Consider the following 12,813-nt stretch of genomic DNA (forward strand, 5'->3'; position numbering starts at 1 on the left):
GAGAGAAGAAACCAGAGATGCTAGTGGAAACTCATGCAGTAACCAACTCCATGCATCCAGTTCTCAAGGTCAGGGTTGAACATGGGTCCTCAAAGCTTTGAGGCAGTAGCACTACTGCTGCTCACTTAGCTGTCAACATCCTGCACAGTTCCATATTTTAGTTTTAACATGTTCATCTGACCCATTGAGAAAGCTGCCCACTGGAAATCGCACAGAAAAAAATCTCCCTTAAAGATGCCTTAGGAATGATGCTGAGGCCTTTTCAATCAAGATCAAGACCAAAGGCCCAGTTAAGTAATTCAATTTTCTTTTGTCTATGATCCAATGGAATGATCCTCTATGTCCACAAAGTTAAGCCCCCCAGTTTCTGGTGCTCCATTACCAATTCCCCAACTCCTTTCACTCCCCTCCTCCAATGATCTAAAGGCCCTACGAACTTTGACTATTTTTACAATAGCTGGCATTGAAGCTGAACTACATAATCGCAGACAATATGACAATCTGGACAGTATTGAAAAGCCCCAGGCTTTGAACTATTTGATTCCTGGCTCCAGGTTAAAAATAGAACTTCGCTTTTATCAAATGTTTCATGGATGTATGTGAAGTATAAGAATTTCAGGTTGTATACGGTATACATTCTCTGATATTAGATTGAACCATTTGAAATACTCCAGTATCTAGCCCACTGCATTGTGGATTTACAAGCACAGGTAATTGATAATGGCAGTTTTACATACTTTCCATTACATTAAGATCAGAAATTATGCTCTGGTGTGCTGGTTGTTAAACAAGTTTGCAGCACAAAACACTGCAGCTGGAAAAGCTGTTGTATTACAACTCCAGCAAGCCCGGCTCAATCTAGTGTTGTCTGTGTGGAGTTTGTATAGTGCCTCCCCCCCACCCCCCACATGCATGGGTTCATTAGTTTCCTCTCGCATGACAAAGATGTACAGGGTTGATAGGTTAATTAGTCACTCTAAACTGCCCCCAGTGGAAACAGAATACAAATATGGAGAGAATAGGTTACAAGGCAAATCAGTGGGAAAATGCGATGACTCCATGCTAGAGCTGCTGAGGTGAATTGAAACTAGTTTGGCAGGAGGATGGGAACCAAGGTGATAGATTAGAGGATGGAGCAGTTGGTGTAAAGGTACATACAGAGAGACTGAGCGAGGATAGCCAGTGGATAGGGTGGGTGGGATGAAATGTGTCTATTATCAGGAACAAGGCTGATGAACTTAACAGCATGGATCACTTCATGAAACTATGACATTATTGCATAACAGAGAAATGACTGTCACAAGGGCAGGAATGGCTGCTGGATATTCCAGGCTTTTGATATTTCAAAAGGGACAAGAAGAGTGCGTTTAAGGGGTGGGGGAGTGGCATTACTAATCACAACTACAGAAAGGCAGGAGATCATGGAGGGATTGTCTACTGAGTCAGTGTGGGTAGAAGTCAAAAGCAGAAAGGGAGCAATTACTCTTTTGGAAGTGTTCTATAAACCACCACCACCCCCCACCCCCGCCCTCCAACCACAGCAAGAGAGACACTGAGGAACACATCAATCAGCAGAAAGATGCAAAAATAACAGGGTTTGAGCACAACTTCAACTTCCCTAATACTGATTGGCACCTTCTTTAGTGCAAACAGTGTAGATCCGGCAAAACCTGAAGGTACAATACAGGGTTAATGGCAGCATTCCTAGCAGTGTGAAGGAAAGGAGGGATGTTGGGGAGTCTATGGCTCTAAATCCTTCAAAGTTGCAGTGCAATTTGATTGGGTGGTTAAGAAGGCGTATGGTGTGTTGGCCTTCATTAGTCAGGGGATTGAGTCAACAGCCACGAGGTAGTGCTCCAGCTCTGTAAAACCCTGGTTAGATACACTCAAAGTACTGTGTTCAGTTTTGTCCCCTCATTATAGGATGAGGAAGCTTTACAGAGGGTGCAAAGGAGATTTACCAGGATACTGCCAGGAGCAGAGACCATGCCTTATGAAGATAGGTTGAGCGAGCTAGGACTTTTCTCTTTAGAGCAAAGGAGGATGAGAGGTGACTTGATAAAGATGTATAAGATAACAAGAGACACAGATAGAGTGGACAACCAGAGACATTTTCCCAGGGTAGAAACAACCAATACAAGGGACTATAACTTTAAGGTGATTGGAGGAAAGTATAGGTGGGAACGTCAGAGGCAGTATTTTTTTTAAATGGAAAGTGGTGGTTATGTGGAACGTTCTGCCAGGGTTGGTGGTAGAGGCAGATACATTAGGGGTATTTAAGAGACACACTAAACAGGCACATGGATGAAAGAAAAATAGAGGGCTATGTGGGAGGCAGAGGTTAAAATTGATATTATTGTAGGTTAAGGAACTGGTACAACGCTGTAAGCTGAAGAGCCTGTACCGTGCTGTACTTTTCTGTGGTCCATATTCTCTAAGCTGGCATAAATTCCATGGGCCGAATGGCCTATTTCTATGTGGTAAGGAAAAATAGAATAAAAAGATGCACAATTGTTGTTCTTCAAGATTATTAACCAATTATCAACAGAAACTTTTAATCTTGGATATTGATAAGCTGAGTAATGTACTTAGACCAAACAAAATTATGATGTCTAAATTTCACCTTCTGGGGAACATACTATGTTTAGTACTTTTGTTAAATAATTATTTATTTGTAATCTGAGCATAACACACCTTTGAAAATAAAGGGAAAAGAAACAAACTATTCATGTATTTTAAATTAATATGCATTATATTTTTAAATTGGTGTTTTAGCCTCTTGGCAACACAGACTACTGAGCAAAAGTCAGTTTGCTTAAAGTCTCTGCTAACATAGCTTGATGTTCAATACCCCCGCATCAAGACATCAGCACACAATCCAAGTGAACGACCCTCCTCAAACAACAAATACATTAATTGCTGATTAATCTTATTGCTGCTTCTGGGAACTTGCTGGCACAAAATGAATCCCACAGTTGCCAGAGCAACAGTTTCTGCACGCAAAGATTTATTTACTTACAGTGTGAGACATGATATGGCACTGCACAAATACCAGAACTACTTAAATGCAAAAGAAATCTACCCTTTTTTTATTTCATAAGTTACTCATATATCCATATATACACAATATTATTATTTGCAGTTGTGGAAACAAGATATTAATATAAACAATCATCTTGTTCCAAAACTTCTTAATGTTAGAATAGAAGCCTTTTGTTAAATCCTTAAAAAATCAAGGAAACCACAATAAGGTTGATCCCATCACACAATAATCCCTGAATACTTTGCATACAATTTGTCAGTTTCAAAGATTAAAAAAGTGTTAGAAAACAAAAGGCACTGTAAAACCATGTAATGCTAACTCTTCCCTTCTCAGTAAAACAACTTATAACATACATGTACATTTCCTTATGAAACTTATGTAGACCACTTATGTATTTTTCTGTGTTTTTCCCCAAAATGATTTCAATGAATCTGCACATTTCCTTCAACCACAGCTACTTGCAGCCTACTCCTGCTCTTATTTCTTATGTTCTATGTAAAACAAAACAACCACTGTAAATGAACATCTATTTATTACAATGTTAAAGTGGTAAACTCATTAGAAACTTAAGTTACTATATAAAATGATACAAATCTCTTGCCAGCATCAAAGTACTGAAATTTAAATACAAAAATATAAGTTTCTTTTAAAAATCATTCCAATCTACAAACTGCAGAGTTATCTGGCATTGAGTTTGAAAAGACTGATTCACATGTATTTAATTTTCACTTTATGCTCTTAAACATTCTGTGGCATGCTCATTATAGCATATTCACCTTCCATAAAACAAAAACACAAACTTACAGCTCAGACAACACATACAAAATGCTGGTGGAACGCAGCAGGCCAGGCAGCATCCATAGGAAGAAGCACGGTCGACGTTTCAGGCCGAGACCCTTTGTCGACTGTGCTTCTTCCTATAGATGCTGCCTGGCCTGCTGCGTTCCACCAGCATTTTGTGTGTGTTGTTTGAATTTCCAGCATCTGCAGATATCCTCGTCTTTTTGCTCAGAGTACTGTTGGTGCCAACAAAAGGTTATTCCCCATATTTTTATCATAATAATAGCTTGGGTTGAAAACATATTCTCCCAGCCTCTTCCTTCAGACGTGGTTGTCATGAAGACTAATACCTTCTTTTACAGATTCAGTGATTCAATATAAACCTCGCAGTATTTAGTTCCAAATTACTTGATCAAAACTTTAGTTTTATTTTTTAATTTATTGACTTGCAGCATGGAATAGGCCCTTCTACCCCTCGGGCCACGCCACCCCACAATCCCCAATTTATTTTGAGCCTAATCATAGGACAATTTACAATGACTAATTAACCTACCATAAGTCTTTGGACTGTAGGAGGAAACTGGAACACCCAGAGGAAACCCATGCAACCACAGGCAAAAAGTAGGAACTTCTTACAGGCAGTGTGGGAATTGAACGTGGATTGCCTGTATTGCAAAGCTTTGTGCTAACTACTATGTTACCATGCTACCCCCCAATTGTGAACAGTTCAACTGTATCTGCCTCCCTCTTCATTCCAATGAAGAGTTCCAGTTACATATGTTAATGCCTTCAGGGGATGTGGATGCCGCAGTTAGTGTCTCTCACTGAACTGAGGGAACAAGTAAGAGTCAATTACATTGGCATGTCTGGAGTTGCATTTTATCAGAATAGGGAAGCATGACAGATTTCCATCCTCAAGCTTGTGAGCATACCAAATGAGTTTTTATGGTTATTCATTAATTTCATGATCACCACCAATGACTCTACTTTTTGTTTACTTATTAGAAATACAGCAAATCAAACTTAAAAGATTTATATCTAATATTTAAGCTTTAAATACTTGGGCATTAATGTATCAGAAAACCGGAGGTTCAGCATCTCACCAAATACTCTTAACAAGCTTCTACAGATAGACTGTTGAAGCATCCTGACCAGCTGCCTCATGGTCTAGTCCAGTAATTTGAATAAGTGGGAATGTGAGAAGCTGCAAAGAGTTGTGAACTCTGATTAATAATCACAGGCGCATGCCTCCCTACCGTCAGTAGTATTTGCATGGGGTACTGTCTCAAGAAGGCAACATCTATCATCAAAGATCTCCATTGTCCAGGCCATGCTATCTTCTCGCAGCTACCATCAGGTAGGAGATACAGAAGCCTTTGGTCCTACACCGTCAGGTTCAAAACAGCTACTTCCTTCATCCAAACAGCTCTTGAACCAACCTGCACATCCCTAGTCACGATCTCAGTATAGTAACATTATGACCACTTTTCCCTACAAGTGACTTTGTGTTGTTCTTTCAAGGCAAATTTGTGTAGAGTTTATGTTTAATTGATGTTTATTCTTGCTGCAGGTAAGTTTCTCATTGCATACATATGCAGTGGATTTGGGATACCTGGGACACATCGGGACCAGTACGTTTTGGCCTAATTAAACGGCTACCCCAATTAGCTGAAGTTCATGGAACTAGTTTAAAAATATATAAAAAAGGCAAACTATCAATTATCTGAGTCACCTGAGTAACAAATTATGTATTTAAATGAAATACAATAAAGAAATTAGAACACTACAGTACTAGAAAACTGTGTATTAATTTGTAATAGTTAGCAGCACAGGAATTCATCCAGTCTACGTTGTTATGTTCTTTTGATTTACTGTAAATGAACAAAAGTCAGCGCAAACACCGAGGGTAATTTTTTTGGCTAGTGTCAAATGTTTCTATGGCATCTTGGCAAGGGTCTGAATTTTTTTAAAGTCAAAATTAAAAACAAGATTATCAAAAATCACTGATTTGAATCGGCTTTCATTGGTCCAAAATGGATAACATAAGCACATACAACTGATGCTATTTAAAAACTGTTCACTCTAAGCACAGTGTAGTGTTTAACGGCCACAAAAGTGCACGCGACTGAAGCTAGCTAGAAACTGTTCAGCAACAGTCTTCTGCCCCAACAAAGCAGCATAGTATTGTGGCGCTCTGGGGGCAGGGGAGTTGAGAGTCCACCCCGGCAATCCTAATGATCTTGTGTTAAAATGCTTTTGTGGGATTATGGGGCAACATTGAAGTTAATTTATTGTTATATTTGTGGTCACCGGGTGTGCAATAATCACCTTTATTGCCTGTATGTGGAGCAATGGGCTCTCTCCCCAGGTCATAATACCCAGTCTGTTTTTGTGCTTGTCACAATAAAATAGTTGTTGAGTTAAATGAACTCTTCTCGTCTGTAATCATGGACCAAATACTCACCACATTGGTGTCAAGAGTGGGATTCGAATGACAAGACTGAAGAGCTACGATGTTGATGGAGTGCCTTAAGATCTGGGGAACAAGTCATGAAACTGAGCAGTATGCCTCCCCCGGATCTCAAGGCCAGGCTCCTGAAGATGGAATCCAGAGGGAGGACCTGGGAATTAAGCATCAAGCAGCACATCCCGCAGTGACCAAACAACCAGGGGCAAGCAGCGATGGTAGCACTTCAGGTGGGAGCCAACAGCGAATTAGACTTCCCCACCATTGACCAGCAACTGCATAGCAAGCACCGGGATGGGTAGTAATATCAGTGATCCCATTCTGTCCTAGGCAAGGGGATGGCTGAGCGTGGGATGGTGGCCAGAGTGGGCACAAGCCTCCACCCTGGATCTAGAGATCAAAGCCCTATACTCTCAGTGAGGTACGCTGGAGATGTATGATGTTGCTATTTCAGTGGTGACTGTTTTTCTAAGGTGACAGTCCCCCGGGGGCTCCACTCAACAGTGCTGCGGTCAATGCATGGACCGGTGGGGGACATTCATTTCAGGGTCGCAAAGACGTTGGGCAAGCTGCGTGAACGCTTCTCCTGGTCTAGGTACAGGCAGGACGTGGAGCTGTTCACGCACGGCTGCAATGCTTACATGGTGGGGGGCCGGAGTATGGGTCTACACTGCCCCATCTGGAATAAGGGACTATCCCCCACTCTTGGAAGCCGCTGAAGGGGCCTGGAGAGGTGCTCAACCATACCTCTGATATGGTATACTGGGTGGGGTTGCCTGAGCAGCAGAAGGCAGTTGTGCTGCATGAGGACTAGCTGACACCAAATTGACCCTCGGTCACCAGCGACTCAGCGGGGCCAAAGGAAGGAAGTGACACTCTGGGTGCCCTGCCTCACCAAAAAGAGCCTCCCTTTGGGGGAAGAATCTACAGACACCACACAGCGCCCCAGGCAGCAGCGTTGACCACCACCGGGACTTTTGGACTTTGTTGTGGACTCTGGGGTTGCTGGGGACAGCTGACCCCTTAGGTGGGGACAGTGTGGCTCTGGGGTGGGGGGTGTGGTCAACAGACCACCCCAGCATTCCTAATGACCAGCACTATTTATTGCTTTTGCGTTAAAATGCTATTGTGGGTTTATGGGGGGGGATGTTCATTTGTTGTTTTATTTTAGTTTGGGTTATACAGTTATTCACACGTGTTTTTGTGGGTCACCCTGACTGTAGCCGGGATATGTAATAATTAACTCCCCTGTGTGTATGTGGAGGAGTGGGTTCTCTCCCCAGGTTATAGTACCTAGTCTGTTTTTGTGCTTGTCACAAAGAAGCAGCTGTTCTGTTAAACGAGCTCTTGTCATCTGTCATCATAGACCAAATGCTTGCCACAGTATCCCAAAGTGTTGCAACTAAACACAGAAAATCCTGACTATTTTCTCAATTAGTTTTTATTCTTTAAGAGTTATCCTAAATAAGCAACTGGCCCAATTAACCAATGGCCCAAACAACTGGAATCCACTGTATTTGTACATATGACAATAAACTTGCCTTTGGTTTTGACCAAACCTGTGAATCTATTTTGCCCCATCTTTATGGTTTTGACGTTTTTTGGGTAGCCTGCATTTTAAAGGATATGTAAAGAATTCTGTGGTCTAATAACTTGTATTAGTATATTGTACTGACACCATTGAATTAGACTTACAGGAAATAGATACATGGAGACGTCTAAAAAAATTATGCAATTCATAGACTTGCATGGCACAAAAGGAAGTCACTCAACTCCATATTTCATCGTTAAGTCACATTTTCAAATAATCTGGCAATTTCTCCTCACAGCATTTATTCACTTCCCCTCTGTAAGTTATTAACTGAATCAAACTGCATCAACCTGTCAGAACATTCTAATCTGTAACCATTCATTCTGTAGAAAAGTTCCTTGAGTTTTTAACTTTTCATTAACTCCCTTCTGCCTTTGGAAACATTTTAACTATCTCCAGGGAATATGCCCAGTCTTTACTGATCTATTCTAAACTGAACCCTGCCTTTTCCAGTTCAGTCATACAACTTAAATCCCTTATCCCTGGATCTATTTGAGTAAATCTGCTTTGCAGCCATATTAACGGCAGGTTACAAAATTTATTAAGGACAACAATTATAGTAAGTACCAGAAAATACACTTTTCTTTGAAACACAGCCTTCTTGAATGAGCTTCAAAATGTTTAGTAGCTGCAAAAAGAGCAAGGAGGAAAGGGACAATGTGATTGGGTGCTGTTGTGGTGCATCTCAATCTAAACCACCCAAGGTCTCATGTAATTGCTTTAGAGTTGCAGGGAGATTTCTGGAATGTGCTATGGATGGGCTGCATTATTAGGGATGAGTTTTCAGTGGTATGATTGGAATGAATCTATTCACACCATTTTCACATATTCACATTTGGATTCACACATATTAAAGAAGCTTAATACAATCTGTCATTCCAGGGATCAATCAGAGTGGAAGCTGAGAACTTACCAATACTGCTGAGGGAGCTGCTACTTTCTGAGTCAGAAGGCATTGTTGACAGCACACTATAGGTAGATCCTGCAAAATAAATTTTAAGTGGATATTAATAGACCTAGGATGCTATTCATGTGTAAATGCTTGTAGCATAGGAAAATATGCTAGTTAACTAACAAGCAACAACAAATAATCAGCTAATGTTTTAATTGTGAACAGTTTCTAAGATTAGATGCGAACCATAACACCGCTCCCCTTCCAACAATGTCAAGGAACAAGCCTCATATTGAAGGAAGATGTGGTTCTCACTTAACAACCCATCTTAACACTGATACACTTATGTGCTTCCTGAGAATTTCAATGTAATACCCATAGGGGCTGTGGACAATTCTGATTTGATGAAGAATGGACGTGAAAGCACAGAGGAACATCTGGAGAAATTTCTGAAATGCCCCTTCGCTGCTGTCGTTACTGTGATGTCGTGAATCTTTTGGAGGGTAGGCCTCAAAATCCCCAGCCTTGCCTGTTTTTGGCGACCGAGAAGGAGGTCGAATCGTTCGGACAGAGATGGCGCTCAGTACTCGGTGTCGGACAGCTGATCAGAGTCGAAGTTTTCGGATGACTCAGAGTTGGACCATGGTCGGGCACGGCAGGGAGAGTTTTTCTTCTTTCTCCCGTCTGCGTGAGATGTGGGAATTCCGAGATCAATTTCCCCAGAGATGAAACTATAATTACAGGTGTGGGTAAAAAAAAACATTGCTGGTGCTTGTAGGATCTGTTGGGGATTGTTTCTCACTAAGCAATTCTGTAAGCTCTCCAATTTTTTTGGTTTCATTAAAGATGTTACGAAAATAGAAGGTATTGTTGTTGCTGTGACAACAATCACAGGTGATGCTTTGAAAGGGAGAAGAACATCATGCCTGTAAGAATCCCCGCAGCATCTGGAGACCTCTGTGATCTCTGTCTCAGAGGTGTATTGAAAATCTATGTCGACCAACTGGCTGGTATGCTTAAGGACTTTTTCAATCTCTCACTGCTGCAGTTGGAGGTTCCCACCTGCTTCAAATGAGTAGGAATCATACCAATGCCCAAGAAGAACACGATGAGCTGCCTCAGTGACCATCACCTGATAGCACTCATGTCTCGGATCACCACAGCAGGTCGACAACAGATGCAAAATCACTGGCTCTACACTCAACTTTGGAGCACCCAGACAACAGCGAAACATATGTCAAGGATGATCCTTTAGAACAGAAGTGAGGAGGATTTTTTTTTTAAACAAAGGGTGGTGAATCTGCAGAATTCATTGCCACAGACAGCTGTGGAGGCTAGGTCTTGGGTACATTTAAAGTAGAGGTTGATAAGTTCCTGATTAGCAAGAGCGTCAAACAAACCAGATCGAATGGCAGATCAGACTTGATGGGCTGAATTGCCTAGTTCTGCTCTAATGTCTTGTGACCTAATACTTGTAATGACAAAGCCAGGGAACTTAAGTATACTCAAAAGGAACATTACCAATGTCTCAGTTGTGAATTCAATCATGGTGTTATCATGGTGAATTCAAAGGAAATAAAAATCAAGGCTGTGGGGAGATTGACACTAGCTAGAGTGCTTCTGCATGAAGAGAGTATTAACTCAATACCAAATGGCTTCCTTTAGTTAATTCACAATCCTGTAGCACCAAAGAGGTGCTGCACAATCAGAGGTGCCATCAGACAAGCAGTTAAATCAAGATCAAATCTATTTCCCAAGGTGGACATTAAGAACATCCTGATGTTATTTTAATTTTCGTGCCAATACTCATCCCAGATTACCTTGTTGTTATTACATTGCTATAAGGGAGAGTTTGCTCTGCAAAAATTGGCTGACCCATTCTTATTTATGTTTCACTATTATTTAATTTGCTACCTTGTGGCTGTCTGTGGACTTGACGTACTCTCACAGCAAAAAGCCTTCAATTAAATATGACCATTACAATATCTGAAACTATGAAACTAGACTCCTGTGAAAAGATAGAGGGATGATCACAATTAAGATGACATAATTCAATACTTAAATTTATGAACACTCCACATAGTTCAAGAATATCACTGTTCCATGCAGAATGCTTCCTGTGTCCATGGTTATCTTCTGAAGGTAATTTAAGGCCATAATAAATCAAGGGACAAGAGGTGCAAATGAGAAGAGCTTGAATTTACAACACACATCCACACAACTTTCATGTGTCCAGAACTTCTTTCAACTACTTCAAAGACCTACCTTTCAAAGTAAAGGAAAACTAACCAATGACAAAGATGGTGGTTAGCTTTGAAAAAACTCATCACAGGCAACACTAATACAAGACAAGGAGTAGATGCTATTTATTTAGAGATACAGCGCGATAACAGGCCATTCTGGCCTAAAGAGCCCATGCTGCCCAAATACACCTACTGTTATTAACAAGGTGTATGGTGTTTTGGCATTCATCAACTGTGAGACTGAGTTCAAGAGCCATTAGGTAATGTTACACCTATACAAGACCTTGGTCAGACCCCACCTGGAGTACTGCGTTCAGTTCTGGTCACCTCATGACTTGAAGAATGTGGATACTATAGAAAGAGTGCAGAGAAGATTTACAAAGATGTTGCCTGGATTGGAGAATGTGCCTTAGGAGAATAGGTCGAGTGAACTTGGCCTTTTCTTCTTGGAGCGACGGAGGATAAGAGGTGACCTGATAGAGGTGTATAAGATGATGAAAGGCATTGATCATGTGGATAGCCAGAGATTTTTCTGGGGCTGAAATGGGTAACATGAGGGGGCATAGTTTTAAGGTGCATGGAAGTAGGTACAGAGGGGATATCAGGATTAAGTTTTTCACACTGAGACTGGTGGGTGCATGGAATGCACTGCTGGCAACAGGGGTGGAGGTGGATACAATAGGGTCTTTTAAGAGACTCTTCGATACCTACATGGAGCTCAGAAAAATAGAATGCTTTGTGGTAGGGTAGTGCTAGGCAGTTTCTAGAGTAGGTTACATGGTCGGCATAACATTGTGGGCCAAAGGGCCTGCAATGTGCTGTAGATTTTTATGTTCTATGTTCTGTGTTCTAACCTGTACAAAACCCATGCGGTCAAGGGGAGAAAGTACAAATTCCTTACAGACAGTGGCGGAAAATGAACCCAGGTCACTGGAGCTATGATGGTGTTACACTAACCACTATCGTACGATCCGTAATTGAAACCAGTTATGTCAAGACTCCAGTACAACTTTTGGCTCTGACCACGTTACAGGAATGTTGCTGCATTAGACAGGGTGTAGAGGGCATGTACAAGGACATTTGCAGGATTGGAGAATTGTAGTTAAGAATAAAGATTGGCGGAAAATGCCATTGGTGCTCAGCAGGTCAGGCAGTATTGGTAGACCAAGAAACAGCCTTAGGTCAGTATACCTTCAGAGGAGTGGAAACGTAAAGTGTTTTAAAATGCAGAAAGAAGAGTGGTTAAAATATCCATATATTTTAAATACTTACAATTAGATATCAAAGAAATAAACTGGAAGTGAACTACCCAACAATGAAAGGTCTGGTAGCCAAAACAGTTGAATACAATATTTGAGTCCCAAGTGCTGCAATATATCCAGATGGAAGATGCAGTGTCCCTTTCCACATTATGCACTTTTGGATCAGTGTAGGAGATTGCTAAATCATCTAAGACATGATCATAACATAGACATGTCAGATCATTAGTCTTCCATATAAAAAAAAACTTCAGTTTACCCAGGTACACCTCCAGGCAACATCCACATTAACAATGACTAACACACCAAACTTCAATGTTACTTTTGAATTTTATTCAGTATTGCAAGAGATTATAAAAATACAGCTGATTTTGAGAATATTAAGTTGAAAGATTTATATTCTTAGAAAGATCAATTTTTAAATGAACTGTAAGAGTTGTTAGCCTCTGAAATAAATGTATTTCTTCTCCTCAAAAGGAATTTCTTTCCCCTCACCACCTTATTCTGGCTGCTTCCTCCTTCTTTCTCATCCCGATGA

General features: G+C 40.9%; 1 protein-coding gene across 9 annotated transcripts in view; it reads right to left on the reverse strand.

The window, feature by feature from the left end:
- Positions 1-12,813, reverse strand: part of dlg5a (discs, large homolog 5a (Drosophila)) — a 232,376-nt gene that overhangs the window by 148,466 nt on the left and 71,097 nt on the right. For all 9 annotated transcript variants that reach the window (XM_072282816.1, XM_072282813.1, XM_072282814.1 and 6 more), the window contains exon 3: positions 8,795-8,863. In XM_072282816.1, coding sequence (XP_072138917.1) covers positions 8,795-8,863 — 69 coding nt within the window. The remainder of the gene's footprint in view (positions 1-8,794; positions 8,864-12,813) is intronic.

This window comes from Mobula birostris, chromosome 18 (genome assembly GCF_030028105.1).
Source record: "Mobula birostris isolate sMobBir1 chromosome 18, sMobBir1.hap1, whole genome shotgun sequence".
NCBI classification, from domain to species: Eukaryota; Metazoa; Chordata; class Chondrichthyes; order Myliobatiformes; family Myliobatidae; genus Mobula; species Mobula birostris.